The sequence below is a fragment of the Hylobates moloch genome, unplaced genomic scaffold (genome assembly GCF_009828535.3).
Source record: "Hylobates moloch isolate HMO894 unplaced genomic scaffold, HMol_V3 SCAFFOLD_23, whole genome shotgun sequence".
Taxonomy (NCBI): Eukaryota; Metazoa; Chordata; class Mammalia; order Primates; family Hylobatidae; genus Hylobates; species Hylobates moloch.
The window spans coordinates 14,857,390-14,873,134 of NW_026652298.1; the positions used below are offsets into that span (position 1 = coordinate 14,857,390).

The following is a 15,745-nucleotide window of genomic DNA, read 5'->3' on the forward strand; positions in this document are numbered from 1 at the left end:
AGGGTTTTGGCTCCTCCAAGTACACCAGAGGTGTGAGGAAGAGTTCTCTCTACATACTCACCTCCCCTGGGCAGTGAATCATTGAAGAACCCTTCAATGGCATCACATGTGCTTCCGTCCCCTCCACAGACTCGACACCTATCTTCCCTAGCATCAGATCCCAAAATATTATCACAACCTACATGCTGAAAACAGAGAGGAATATTCAGTGTGTCAAGAGAGAAATTCTTGGAATCATAACTAATGAAATACATATAACTTATTTATTTGCTTGTTTTTCCAGTAAAGGAAAGAAAAATAAGGTAATCCGTGAATAAAAACCATACTTGGGTCTTTGTTATTTGAAAAACTTGAATACTACCACAAAAATAACTTTTTCTTCATGAAAATAAACTACCCCTTGCCCACAGATACATAAACACGCACAAATATCATACACAAACTGAATCATCAGATATATTTGTAGACAAGTAGCCAGAAGGATAGAAACTTTTCCAAGAAATTATGAGACTAAGTAAAATGGTGCTTTTTATCTTGTCTTTCTCAGTTTGAAGCACTCAATTTGTCCTTCTCTTTAAAGTAAAACAAAACCAGACAAGTAAAAAAATTTATGAAAATAGTGGTTTTTGTGGCTTTTCTTATTATGTTACAATCATACACAGGTCTAGGAAAATAGCATGGATTTGCTCCTACAATTCCCAACTAGTCTGACTAATTCCCTAAAGCAAATGCTTTAATAAGATAAAGACTAACTCCACAATGAAAACCACTGTAAATGCTTCAAAAGGAGATAAAGTAGGAGGAGCACGGCTGTTTCACACTTTGAGGAAAATTTATGCTATGAAATGTATCAAATAATCTTTCAAAAAGAACATATGGTAGGCATATGAATAACAGCTGAATCCTCATTCTCTCTCTTTTTCCATCATCTTGTTCATAAACAGAAGAATAACAGAAATTAAAATCCAAAATATTTTCATACTTCTGGAAATCACTGTAAAAATAACTAGAATACCAGAATAAAGCACATTTGTATGGTGCTTGAATATGAATGGGTCATTTTACCTTTACATATTTTATTATTCTTAGTAGAAATTGAATTTCTCTAAAAATGTGGCCCCCTTTTTTTAAAAAAATTAAACATAGTATTAAATAGGAGTTAATGAGAAAAAGATAAAAGTCTCAAAAACCCCAACAGAAAGGAGTAAAATCTGAGCAACCTTGCATTCTCCATTGATGCAGATATCCAGTGAATCCGCATTGCACTGGGTCCCATCGATCACTGCAGGAGCACGTTCAGTGTAGAAATTATAACCTTCAGCCAAGCAGTTTAATGCACAAGGTTTTACCCCACCTGGACAAATACAGTAGAAGAGAAAGAAGTGGAGTGGCTGTCCTAATGAACAGTGATTCAGTATTATCCATGGCAAATTTATAATTCACATAGACATCATTTCCTGCTTATATGCCTGATTGTGTAGGTTTCTTTCCTCCTTTTCTAGAATTTCACCTTTATTTTAATTGGTTGTGCAATTTAAAGGGGGACTTGCTCAGCAGTTTTCAGGTTTAAAATTTTCAGGTATTTCCATTATGTATTTATAATATAATTATATATTTATAATGTATTTTATATTTCTATATTCCATTATATATTTACAATTTAGGTAAAAAGGGATCATAGTGAAGGTAATTGAATGTTTAAAAAAAAAATGAAAGAAAAACAATTTTTTTTTTTGAGATGGAGTCTTGCTCTGTCACCCAGGCTGGAGTGCAATGGCACCATCGCGGCTCAATGCAACCTCTGCCTCCTGGGTTCAAGAGATTCTCCTGCCTCAGCCTCCCGAGTAGCTGGGATTACAGGCACTTGCCACGATGCCCGTCTAATTTTTGTATTTTTAGTAGAGACAGGGTTTCACCATGTTAGTCAGGTTGGCCTTGAACTCCTGACCTCAGGTGATCCACCTGCTTTGGCCTCCCAAAGTGCTGGGATTACAGGCGTAAGACACTGTGCCTGGCCAAGAAAAACAATTTTTAAAAAAAACCCAACAAAATAAACTTTAAGGATGCTTGAAAAAATAACCTTGTCTAACAAATAGAAGTTTCTGCTACATATGTTACTGAAGCTGATACAAAAACTCTGCTACATCAAGCAAGGATATGGTAGTTATAAAATAAAACTAAATTTGTACCTGCCTTAAGCATATCATAGTCTGTGAACTTGGCTTTAGCATGGATATAAATTTTTATGAGATTAGCAAATCAAAACTAAAATTAATTATAGCTTTAAATTTGATTAATTCTTATGAAATTAATTAAAGATAAATATAAAATATAGTATTACATTTGAATAATTAAAACACTAATTTTGAGAATAAATACATACAGCAACTTGAACATTTTCATTTTGTCATTGAAATTTGTGTTTTTTAAGGCTGAAGTTAAAAACAGGCTTAGGTAACTGCAATTTTAAAAAACAGAGTACATATCATAACTACAGTATACCGGAAAAATAGCAATAAATGTGGACTTCTTGTATTAAAAGCAGCACAAGATAAAGCTACTATTTGTAAGTATGTAATTATTGACTAAAATAATGACAAAATATTTTCTTTTGTAATTCTATTTCATCACTTTGACCATATCTAATTATGCTGCTAAAATTTCTCTTTGAAATAAAGAAGACTACTTCTAATAAAGGAAATAAAGCAGAAAGATGAAATGACATGCCTGCATCTCAGTGAAGTTCTTAGAAATCATGTTTCTGCAGGTTGACGGTAAGCAAAGAAAAAGAAAATAGACTGGGTGGTAGAGTCAATAATAAATTAGAGAGAGCACATTCCAGTATAGGAGATCATTGCTACAGTTGAATGTTGTTATGCAAGAAGATAGTCCAATATTGTCAGTCTGTTTTTTCAAGACAAGATGAAAACAAGTTTTTTTTCCATCTAATCTCTTCTTGTTTTTAAAAGTAACAATTCGAAGTTTTGTTAAAAAAAATACTGTGGCAGGCTAAAATATGTATGTAGATAAAAACTGGTCCCTAAATTGCCAACTTACAATCTCTGGCCTCAGTCTATGTTTTCTTCCATTTTCAATGTTTCTAGGCTATAGAGATTCTATCTAACTTATAAATGTGATTTTTAGTGTTAGGTTAATGATAATTTTGCCATACTGAGCATAGAAATAACAAGTAATAAATAAAATAATTTCTTCCCAAACTGATAATAAAACTACTTGCATTTATTTATTTATTTATTTATTTATTTATTTATTTATTTATTTATTATTTATTTATTTATTTATTTATTTATTTATTTATTTATTTATTTATTTTTGAGACGGAGTCTCGCTCTGTCGCCCAGGCTGGAGTGCAGTGGCGCAATCTCGGCTCACTGCAAGCTCCGCCTCCCAGGTTCACGCCATTCTCCTGCCTCAGCCTCCCGAGTAGCTGGGACTACAGGCGCCCGCCACTACGCCCGGCTAATTTTTTTGTATTTTTAGTAGAGACGGGGTTTCACCATGGTCTTGATCTCCTGACCTCGTGATCCACCCGCCTCGGCCTCCCAAAGTGCTGGGATTACAAGCGTGAGCCACCGCGCCCGGCCTTGCATTTATTTTTATATGATTCTCATGAATTAAATTACCCTAAATGTCCATGAATCTTACTGGAAATTTTTTCATTATTACTCAATACAGTTCTTCTCTCATTTTTTTATCATAATGCTTTGGAAATTAATATAGCATTTTATGCATTAGGCTTTAAAAAGAGAAGCTGAGTCTTCTGTTTATTCAATTTTAACATTAATTATGTAATGTAATATTTGATAAGCAGGACATATAAATACTATGGTTATATTCCTTAGCCCACTATACTATGTGATGAAAATGGGAATAAGTTTCTTGTTTACTGCTGAAGATGTCTTCAGCTTCTTCTGATACAATGAGCTTTCAGAAAAGGTACCATTAGAGTGACATCAGCAAGATGGGGGAAGAGGAGCTTTCTACTATCATCTCCCTGCAGAAGGATCAATTTTGACAGCTACTTATAGACAAGTGTACCTTTATGGGACTCCAGCAGAAAAGTTCCAGCATGCCATTGGAGGAAAAAAAAAATCCCCAAACAGACAAATTGAAGAGGTTTAAGACCAGTTTCATTTCACCTGTATCACACCTCCCTCAAGGCAGCACAGCTCAGTGAAAAGAGAGACTCCCTGCCACCCTCCCCAGCCTGTAACTCTCCCACAGGGGAAAGTGAGAGTATAGAGAGTAGGCACCAAGTTCCCCTAGCTGTGTGGGATGCTGCCCAAGAGTCCCACTGTTTTCTTGCCTCATCCAGAATACTGAGGTGATCAGCATGGCTAAGTGGTTGGAAGAGGCTGGGAGCAGAGAAGAGAGGCCATAGGCCCAAGTAACCACTCCATGGACTCTGTTGGGAAGCCAACTCGTGAGCCATTTGAGATGTTTTGCCTATGGGCCACCTCACAACTAGTCAACAGTTGCCTCAAAAACTCTGCATGCCCCATCCTCCCCCAACTGCTGTAGGCCAGCAGCCCAAGCATGCTCCCATGGACTGAAAGTAAGCATTTTATGCAGACAGCCAACACAACTTTGCAGGATTGGGAGAAGTCATACAACTTGAGCATTTAGGGAACCACCCTAGAAAAAACAAACAGGAGGCTCTCAGCACCTGGTCCAGCTTTGTGGAATCCAGAGACGGACACATTCTTAAGAATTCCTCCCCAAGAGAGAATAAGAGGCGTGGAGTAGGCACATCCATAGAAAAGGTCTGAGAGAGCCTCAGAATCTTTAACTGGGCTGTTTGGTGAAGACATTTTTCTCTGGAAGCCAGTTAGTAAAGACTGCGTTCTCCAAATGCAAAGACAGCAACACAATACTTCAAGGAACCAGAAGAAAAATCAAGAAAACATGATACCACCAAAGAAACATGGTAATATTCCAATAACCAACCCTAAAGACATGGAGATCTATGAATGGCATGAAAAATAATTCAAAATAATTGTTTTAAGGAAGGTGAGGGAGCTATAAGAGAACACAGACAACTTAATGAAATCAGAAAAACAATACATGAACAAAGTCAGAAGTTCAATAAAGAGATAGAAATCATTAATAAAAACAGATTCTGGAGGTAAAGAAAACAATGAATAAAATGAAAAATGTAACAAGAGAGCGTCAACAGTAGACTTGATCCAGCAGAAGAAAGAATCTATGAACTTGAAGAGGGGTGATTTAAAAATCTCCAGTCAGAGGAAAAAGAATAAAAAGGATTTATGGGACATCACAAAGATAACGACATTTTCACATTATAGGAATCTTAGATGGAAAAGAAAGTGGAATAGGCTTATTTTAAGAAATAATGGCTGAAAAATTCCCAAATCTAGAGAGCAATATGGACATTCAAATACATGAAGCTCAAAGATCTCGAATAAGGCTGAACCCAATGAAGACTTCACACACACATTATAATTAAACTGTCAAAAATCAAGGACAAAGAATTTTGAAGGCAAGAGAAAAAAGATTCAGAACATACAAGGGAACTCCATAGGTCTATGAGCAGATTTCTCAGCAGAATCCCTGCAGGCCAGAAGAGGCTGATAGCTACACTAATTTGTGAATGGACTACAATATAAAAAGATGTAGACTGTAACATGAAAAATATAAAATAGAAGAGTAAAAGTGTCAAATTTTTGTATATGATTAAAGGTAAGTTGCTAACAGCTTAAAACAGACTATTATAACTATAGATTTTTATATAAGCCTCATGGTAATCACAAAGCAAAATGCCTATAGCAGATGTGTATGTGTGTATATATATATATATGAAATCAAAGCATACTACTACAGAAATCATCAAATTACAAAGGAAGACAGCAAAGAAAAATAAAGGAACAAAAAAAGTCTACAAAACTGCCAAAAACAATTGACAAGATATAACTAGTAAGTAGTAACTAGTAAGTAATTATTTTTCAATAATTATTCAGTAATTATTGAAAAATAATTACTTTAAATGTAAATACATTCAATTCTACAATGAAAAACAAAACGAATTTTTTTTTTAAAAAAAACAAGACAACTCTATATTGCCTACAAGTGACTCACTTCAGATTTAATAACACACATAGTCTAAAAGTTAAGTGATGGGAAAATATATTCCATGGAAACAGAAACCAAAAGGGAGCTGGGAGAGCTATACTTATACCAGGCAAAATAGGCTATTAGTCAAAAACTGTAATAAGACACAAAAAAAGTCATTATATAATGATAAAGGAGTCAATTCATGAATTCAGTACAATTTACCATTGTAAATATGCACCCAACATTGGAGTGCCTAAATATATAAAGCAATATTAAAATACAATGAGAGAAATAAACAGCAATTCAATAGGAAGATACTTCAGTAGTCTACTTTCAACAATGGATAGATCATCGATACAGGATAACAATAAGAAAAAGATGCACTTGAATTATACTTTAGAGCAAATACAATTAATAGACATACAAAAAATTCCATCTAGAAGCATCAAAAGATACTGCCTTTTCAAGCCCACACAGAAAATTTTCCAGGATACATATATGTTAGGCCACAAAACAAGTCTTAACACATTTAAGATTGAAATCATATCAAGCATTTTTCTGACCAAAATGGTATAAAACTAGAAATCAGTTACAAAAAGAAAACTGGAAAATTCACAAATATGTGGAAATTAAAGAACATGCTCCTGAACAATCAATAAAGAAGAAATAAAAAAGTCAATCTAAAAGTATCTTATGACCTGCGGCCGGGTGCAGTGGCTCACACCCGTAATCCCACCACTTTGGGAGGCCGAGGTAGGTGGATCACTTGAGGTCAGGAGTTCGAGACCAGCCAGGCCAAAATATTGAAACCTAGTTTCTACTAAAACTACAAAAAGTTAGCTGGTCATGGTGGTACACGTCTGTAATCCCAGCTACTCGGGAGGCTGAGGCAGGAGAATCACTTGACCCTGGGAAGTGGAGGTTGCAGTCAGCCAAGATTGCACCACTGCCCTCCAGCCTGGATGACTAAATGAGATTCTGTCTGAAAAACAAACAAACAAACAACAACAACAAAACGAACAAAAAACCTTAAGGCAAGCAAAAATAGAAACACAACATTCCAAAACTTATGAGATGCTGCAGATGCGCTTCAAGGAAAAAGGATTATAGCAATAAATGTCTAACATGAAAAAAGGAGAAAGATTTCAAACAACTTAACTTTACACCTCAAGTAACTAGAAAAGGAAGAACAAACTAACCCCAAAGTTAGAAGAAGGAGAGTGGGGAGGAGCCAAGATGGCCGAATAGGAACAGCTCTGGTCTACAGCTCCCAGCGTGAGCGACACAGAAGATGGGTGATTTCTGCATTTCCAACTGAGGTACCAGGTTCATCTCACTGGGATGTGCCAGGTAGTGGGTGCAGGACAGTGGGTGCAGCACACTGTGCACGAGCCAAAGCAGGGCGAGTCATTGCCTCACCCAGGAAGCTCAAGGGGTCAGTGAATTCCCTTTCCTAGTCAAAGAAAGGGGTGACAGACAGCACCTGGAAAATCGGGTCACTCCCACCCTAATACTGCGCTTTCCCAATGGGCTTAAAAAACGGCACACCCGGAGATTATATCCTGCAACTGGCTCGGAGGGTCCTACGCCCACAGAGTCTCGTTCATTGCTAGCACAGCAGTCTGAGATCAAACTGCAAGGCGGCAGCGAGGCTGGGGGAAGGGCGCCCGCCATTGCAGAGACTTGATTAGGTAAACAAAATGCTGGGAAGCTCAAACTGGGTGGAGCCCACCACAGCTCAAAAAGGCCTGCCTGCCTCTGTATGTTCCACCTCTGGGGGCAGGGCACAGACAAACAAAAAGACAGCAGTAACATCTGCAGACTTAAATGTCCCTGTCTGACAGCTTTGAAGAGAGTAGTGGTTCTCCCAGCACGCAGCTTGAGATCTGAGAACGGGCAGACTGCCTCCTAAAGTGGGTCCCTGACCCCCGAGTAGCCTAACTGGGAGGCCTCCCCCAGTAGGGGCAGACTGACACCTCACACGGCCGGGTACTCCTGTGAGACAAAACTTCCAGAGGAATGATCAGGCAGCAGCATTTGCGGTTCACCAATGCCTGCTGTTCTGCAGCCACCACTGCTGACACCCAGGCAAACAGGGTCTGCAGTGGACCTCTAGCAAACTCCAACAGACCTGCAGCTGAGGGTCCTGTCTGATAGAAGGAAAACTAACAAACAGGAAGGACATCCACACCAAAAACCCTTCTGTACATCACCATCATCAAAGACCAAAGGGAGATTAAACCACAAAGATGGGGAAAAAACAGAGCAGAAAAACTGGAAACTCTAAAAAGCAGAGTGCCTCTCCTCCTCCAAAGGAATGCAGCGCCCCACCAGCAACGGAACAAAGCTGGATGGAGAATGACTTTCACGAGTTGAGAGAAGGCGGCTTCAGACGATCAAACTACTCTGAGCTACAAGAGGAAGTTCGAACCAATGGTAAAGAAGTTAAAAATTTGAAAAAAAAAAAAAAAAAAAAAAAAAACTAGATGAATGGATAACTAGAATCACCAATGCAGAGAAGTCCTTAAAGGACCTGATGGAGCTGAAAACCAAGGTATGAGAACTATGTGACAAATGCAGAAGCCTCAGTAGCTGATGTGATCAACTGAAAGAAAGGGTATCAGTAATGGAAGATGAAATGAATGAAATGAAGTGAGAAGAGAAGTTTAGAGAAGAAAGAATAAAAAGAAATGAACAAAGCCTCCAAGAAATATGGGACTATGTGAAAAGACCAAATCTACATCTGATTGGTGTACCTGAACGTGATGGGGAGAATGGAACCAAGTTGGAAAACACTCTGCAGGATATTATCCAGGAGAACTTCCCCAATCTAGCAAGGCAGGCCAACATTCAAATTCAGGAAATACAAAGAATGCCACAAAGATACTCCTTGAGAAGAGCAACTCCAAGACACATAATTCTCAGATTCACCAAAGTTGAAATGAAGGAAAAAATGTTAAGGGCAGCCAGAGAGAAAGGTCGGGTTACCCACAAAGGGAAGCCCATCAAACTAACAGCTGATCTCTCGGCAGAAACTCTGCAAGCCAGAAGAGAGTGGGGGCCAATAGTCAACATTCTTAAAGAAAAGAATTTTCAACCCAGAATTTCATATCCAGCCAAACTAAGCTTCATAAGTGAAGGAGAAATAAAATACTTTACAGAAAAGCAAATGCTGAGAGACTCTGTCACCACCAGGACTGCCCTAAAAGAGCTCCTGAAGGAAGCACTAAACATGGAAAGGAACAACTGGTACCAGCCACTGCAAAAACATGCCAAATTGTAAAGACATCAAGGCTAGGAAGAAACTGCATCAACTAATGAGCAAAATAGCCAGCTGACATCATAATGACAGGATCAAATTCACACATAACGATATTAACTTTGAATGCAAATGGGCTAAATGCTCCAATTAAAAGACACAGACTGGAAAATTGGATAAAGAGTCAAGACCCATCAGTGTGCTGTATTCAGGAAACCCATCTCATGTGCAGAGACACACATAGGCTAAAAATAAAGGGATGGAGGAAGATCTACCAAGCAAATGGAAAACAGAAAAAGGCAGGGGTTGCAATCCTAGTCTCTGATAAAACAGACTTTAAACCAACAAAGATCAAAAGAGACAAAGAAGGCCATTACATAATGGTAAAGGGACCAATTCAACAAGAAGAGCTGACTATCCTAATATATATGCACCCAATACAGGAGCACACAGATTCATAAAGCAAGTCCTTAGTGACCTACAAAGAGACTTAGACTCCCACACAATAATAATGGGAGACTTTAACACCCCACTGTCAACATTAGACAGATCAATCAGACAGAAAGTTAACAGAGATATCCAGGAGTTGAACTCAGCTCTGCACCAAGCAGACCTAATAGACATCTACAGAACTCTCCACCCCAAAACGACAGACTATACATTCTTTTCACCACCACACCACACCTATTCCAAAATTGACCACATAGTTGGAAGTAAAGCTCTCCTCAGCAAATGTAAAAGAACAGCAATTATAACAAACTGTCTCTCAGACCACAATGCAATCAAACTAGAACTCAGGATTAAGAAACTCATTCAAAACCACTCATCTACATGGAAACTGAACAACCTGCTCCTGAATGACTACTGGGTACATAATGAAATGAAGGCAGAAATAAAGATGTGCTTTGAAACCAATGAGAATAAAGACACAACATACCAGAATCTCTGGGACACATTCAAAGCAGTGTGTAGAGGGAAATCTATAGCAATAAATGCCCACAAGAGAAAGCAGGAAAGATCTAAAATGGACACCTTAACATCATGATTAAAACAAATAGAGAAGCAAGAGCAAACACATTCAAAAGCTAGCAGAAGGCAAGAAATAACTAAGATCAGAGCAGAAATGAAGGAAACAGAGACACAAAAAACCCTTCAAAAAATTAATGAATCCAGGAGCTGGGTTTTTGAAAAGATCAACAAAATTGATAGACTGCTAGCAAGACTAACAAAGAACAAAAGAGAGAAGAATCAAATAGACGCAATAAAAAATGATAAAGGGGATATCACCACCGATCCCACAGAAATACAAACTACCATCAGAGAATATGATAAACACCTCTACGAAAATAAACTAGAAAATCTAGAAGAAATGGATAAATTCCTCAACACATACATCCTCCCAAGACTAAACCAGGAAGAAGTTGAATCTCTGAATAGACCAATAACAGGCTCTGAAATTGAGGCAATAATCAATAGCTTACCAACCAAAAAAAGTCCAGGACCAGATGCATTCACAGCCGAATTCTACCAGAGTTACAAGGAGGGGCTGGTACCATTCCTTCTGAAACTATTCCAATCGATAGAAAAAGAGGGAATCCTCCCTAACTCATTTTATGAGGCCAGCATCATCCTGATACCAAAGCCTGGCAGAGACAAAACCAAAAAAGAGAATTTTAGACCAATATCCTTGATGAACATTGATGCAAAAATCCTCAATAAAATACTGGCAAACCGAATCTAGCAGCACATCAAAAAGCTTATACACCATGATCAAGTGGGCTTCATCCCTGGGATGCAAGGCTGGTTCAACATATGCAAATCAATAAATGTAATCCAACATATAAACAGAACCAAAGACAAAAACCACATGATTGTCTCAATAGATGCAGAAAAGGCCTTTGACAAAATTCAACAACCTTCATGCTAAAAACTCTCAATAAATTAGGTATTGATGGGACGTATCTCAAAATAATAAGAGCTATCTATGACAATCCCACAGCCAATATCACACTGTATGGGCAAAAACTGGAAGCATTCCATTTGAAAACTGGCACAAGACAGGGATGCCCTCTCTCACCACTCCTATTCAACATAGTGTTGGAAGTTCTGGCCAGGGCAAGCAGGCAGGAGAAGCAAATAAAGGGTATTCAGTTAGGAAAAGAGGAAGTCAAATTGTCCCTGTTTGCAGATGACATGATTGTATATCTAGAAAATCCCATCTTCTCAGCCCAAAATCTCCTTAAGCTGATAGGCAACTTCAGCAAAGTCTTAGGATACAAAATCAATGTACAAAAATCACAAGCATTCTTATACACCAATAATAGACAAACAGAGAGCCAAATCATGAGTGAACTCCCATTCACAATTGCTTCAAAGAGAATAAAATACCTAGGAATCCAACTTACAAGGGAGAACTACAAACCTTCAAGGAGAACTACAAACCACTGTTCAATGAAATAAAAGAGGATACAAACAAATGGAAGAACATTCCATGCTCATGGATAGGAAGAATCAATATCGTGAAAATGGCCATACTGCCCAAGGTAATTTATAGATTCAATGCCATCCCCATCAAGCTACCAATGACTTTCTTCAGAGAATTGGAAAAAACTACTTTAAAGTTCATATGGAACCAAAAAAGAGCCCACATCACCAAGTCAATCCTAAGCCAAAAGAACAAAGTGGGAGGCATCACGCTACCTGACTTCAAACTATACTACAAGGCTACAGTAACCAAAACAGCATGGTACTGGTACCAAAACACAGATATAGACCAATGGAACAGAACAGAGCCCTCAGAAATAATGCCGCTTTTCTACAACTATCTGATCTTTGACAAACCTGACAAAAACAAGCAATGGGGAAAGGATTCCCTATTTAATAAATGGTGCTGGGAAAACTGGCTAGCCATATGTAGAAAGCTGAAACTGGATCCCTTCCTTACACCTTATACAAAAAATTAATTCAAGATTGATTAAAGACTTACATATTAGACCTAAAACCATAAAAACCCTAGAAGAAAACCTAGGAAATACCATTCAGGACATAGGCATGGGCAAGGGCTTCATGTCTAAAACACCAAAAGCAATGGCAACAAAAGCCAAAATTGACAAATGGGATCTAATTAAACTAAAGAGCTTCTGCACAGCAAAAGAAACTACCATCAGAGTGAACAGGAAAACTACAGAATGGGAGAAAATTTTTGCAACCTACTTATCTGACAAAGGGCTAATATCCAGAATCCACAATGAATTCAAACAAATTTACAAGAAAAAAACAAACAACCCTATCAAAAAGTGGGCGAAGGATATGAACAGACACTTCTCAAAAGAAGACATTTATGCAGCCAAAAGACAGATGAAAAAATGCTCATCATCACTGGCCATCAGACAAATGCAAATCAAAACCACAATGAGATACCATCTCACACCAGTTAGAATGGCCATCATTAAAAGGCCAGGAAACAACAGGTGCTGGAGAGGATGTGGAGAAATAGGAACACTTTTACACTGTTGGTGGGACTGTAAACTAGTTCAACCATTGTGGAAGTCAGTGTGGCGATTCCTCAGGGATCTAGAACTAGAAATACCATTTGACCCAGCCATCTCATTACTGGGTATATACCCAAAGGAGTATAAATCATGCTGCTATAAAGACACATGCACACGTATGTTTATTGTGGCACTATTCACAATAGCAAAGACTTGGAACCAACCCAAATGTCCAACAACAATAGACTAGATTAAGAAAATGTGGCATATATACACCATGGAATACTATGCAGCCATAAAAAATGATGAGTTCATGTCCTTTGTAGGGACATGGATGACGCTGGAAACCACCATTCTCAGCAAACTATCGCAAGGACAAAAAACCAAACACCGCATGTTCTCACTCATAGGTGGGAATTGAACAATGAGAACACATGGACACAGGAAGGGGAACATCACACACCGGGGACTGTTGTGGGGTGGCGGGACGGGGGAGGGATAGCATTAGGAAATATACCTAATGCTAAATGATGAGTTAATGGGTGCAGCACACCAACATGGCACATGTATACATATGTAACAAACCTGTACATTGTGCACATGTACCCTAAGACTTAAAGTATAATAATAATAAAATTTAAAAAAATGTTGGAAACAATCTTAAAAAAAAAAGAAGAAGGAAGGAAATAACAAAGCTCAGGGCAGAAATAAATAGAGAAAAGAAAATAAATTGAAAAGATAAACAAAATTGAATTGATTTTTTTTTGAAGATAAACAAAACTGACATACCTTTAGCTATACTAGGAGAGAAAGAGAAAAGCCTCAAATAAAAATCAGAAATGAAAGAGGAGACATTACAATGGACAGTACAGGAATGCAAAGGACCATGAGACTACTATGAACACTTATATGTCAACAAGTTAGATAAACTAGAAGAAATGAATAAAGTTCTAGAGACTTACAATAAAGACTGAATCATGAACAAATAGAAAATCTGAGCAGAACAATAAGAAGAGAGGTTGAAACAGTAAAAAAAAAAACAAACCTCTCATCAAATAAAAGTGCAATACATTATACTTCACCAGTGATTATATCAAACCTTTAAAGAAGAATTAAAACCAATTTTTCTCACACTTTTTCAAAAACATTGCAGAGAAGGGAATACTCCAAATACATTTTATGAGGGCAGCATTACCCTGATAACAAGCTAGACAAGGATACTAACAGAAAAGAAAATTAAAGGCCAATATCCCTGATGAACATGGATGCAAAAGTTTTCAACAAAATACTAGCAAATTAATTAAATGGCAAATTAAAAGGATCATTCACCATGATCAAGTAGGGTTTATCCTGAGGATGCAGGGATGGTTCAACATACACAAATCAGGCACTGTAATACATCATATTAACAAAACGAAGGACAAAATCCAAATGATCATCGCAATAGATGCAAAAACAGCATCTGACAAAATTCAACATGTTTTCATATAAAAATTAAGTACAGAAAGATATACCTCAACACAACAAATGTACCATATGACAAGCCCACAGCTAACATCATACTCAGTGATGAAAGGCTGACATTTTTTCCTCTAAGATCAGGAACAAGGTAACGATGCCCATTCTCACTATTTCTATTCAACATAGTACTGAAGTCCTAGTCAGAGCAAGTAAGCAAGAAAAAGAAATAAAAGGCATGCAAGATGGAATGGAAGAAGAATAATTGTCTCTGTTTGCTGACAACATATTCTTATACATAGAAAACCCTAAAGGCTCCAGTTTTTTAACTGTTAAAACAAATACAAAAATTCAGTAAATACAGATACAAAAATCAACATACAAAAATCAGTCCATTTCTATACACTAACAATGAATTACATCAGATAGAAATTAGGAAAACCATCTTATTTACAATAGCATAAAAATACTTAGGTATAACACTGATGAAAAAAATTGAAAAAGACACAATTAATGGAAAGATGTGTTCATGGATTGGAAAGATCAATATAGTCAAAATGTCCATACTTCCCAAAGTGATCTATGGATTCGATGCAATCTGTATGAAACAATCCTAAAATTCGTCTGAAACTAAAAAGGACTCCAGATAGCCACAGCAATCTTGAGCAAGAACAACAAAGCTAGAGGCATCATACTTCCTGATTTTGAACTATATTACTAACCTGTAGCAATCAGAACAGTATAGTACTTTATTAAAACAGATAAGTAGAGCAATGGAACAAATATTAAGCCTGAAAATAAGCCTGTGCATATACAGTCAACTAATCTTTGACAAAGGTACCAAGAAAATAGAGTGAGGAGAGGATAGTCTCTTCAATAAGTGGTGTTGGGGAAAATAAAAGTTCACGTGCAAAAAAAAAAAAAGAAGAAAGTAAGAAAAAGAAATTGGATACTTATACCATACACAAAAATCAACTGAAATGGGATTAAAGAATTAAACGTAAGACTACTAGAAGAAAACATAAGGGCAAAGCTCCAGCACAATGGTCTTGGCAATGATTTTTTGGATATGACACCAAAAGCACAGACAAAAAATGCCAAAATAAACAAGCGGGACTATGTCAAACTAAAAAGTTTCTGCACAGCAAAGGAAACAATCAACAAAATGAAAAGGCATTCCACAGAATAGGAGAAAATATCCAAAACATATAAGGAACTCATTCAACTCAATAGTTAAAAAAAAACTAATTAAAAAATAGGCAAAGAATGTGAATAGACTTTTTTTTCCCAAAGAAGAGATACAAATGGCAACAGGTACATGAAAAGGTGTGCAAAATCACTAATCATCAGGGAAATGCAAATAAAAACCACCATGAGATATTACCTCACATATGTTAGGATGGCTATTACAAAAAAGTCACAAGATCACAAGTGTAGGTAAGGA

The 15,745-nt window shown here is 37.2% G+C and overlaps 1 protein-coding gene across 1 annotated transcript in view; it reads right to left on the reverse strand.

Moving 5' to 3' along the window:
- ADAMTS6 (ADAM metallopeptidase with thrombospondin type 1 motif 6) overlaps positions 1-15,745 on the reverse strand; it is a 333,888-nt gene that overhangs the window by 78,458 nt on the left and 239,685 nt on the right. The window contains exons 15-16 of the mRNA XM_058433874.1: positions 1,221-1,354; positions 62-185 (exon numbers count right to left, since the gene is read on the reverse strand). Of these exons, the coding sequence (XP_058289857.1) occupies positions 62-185; positions 1,221-1,354 (258 nt within the window). The remainder of the gene's footprint in view (positions 1-61; positions 186-1,220; positions 1,355-15,745) is intronic.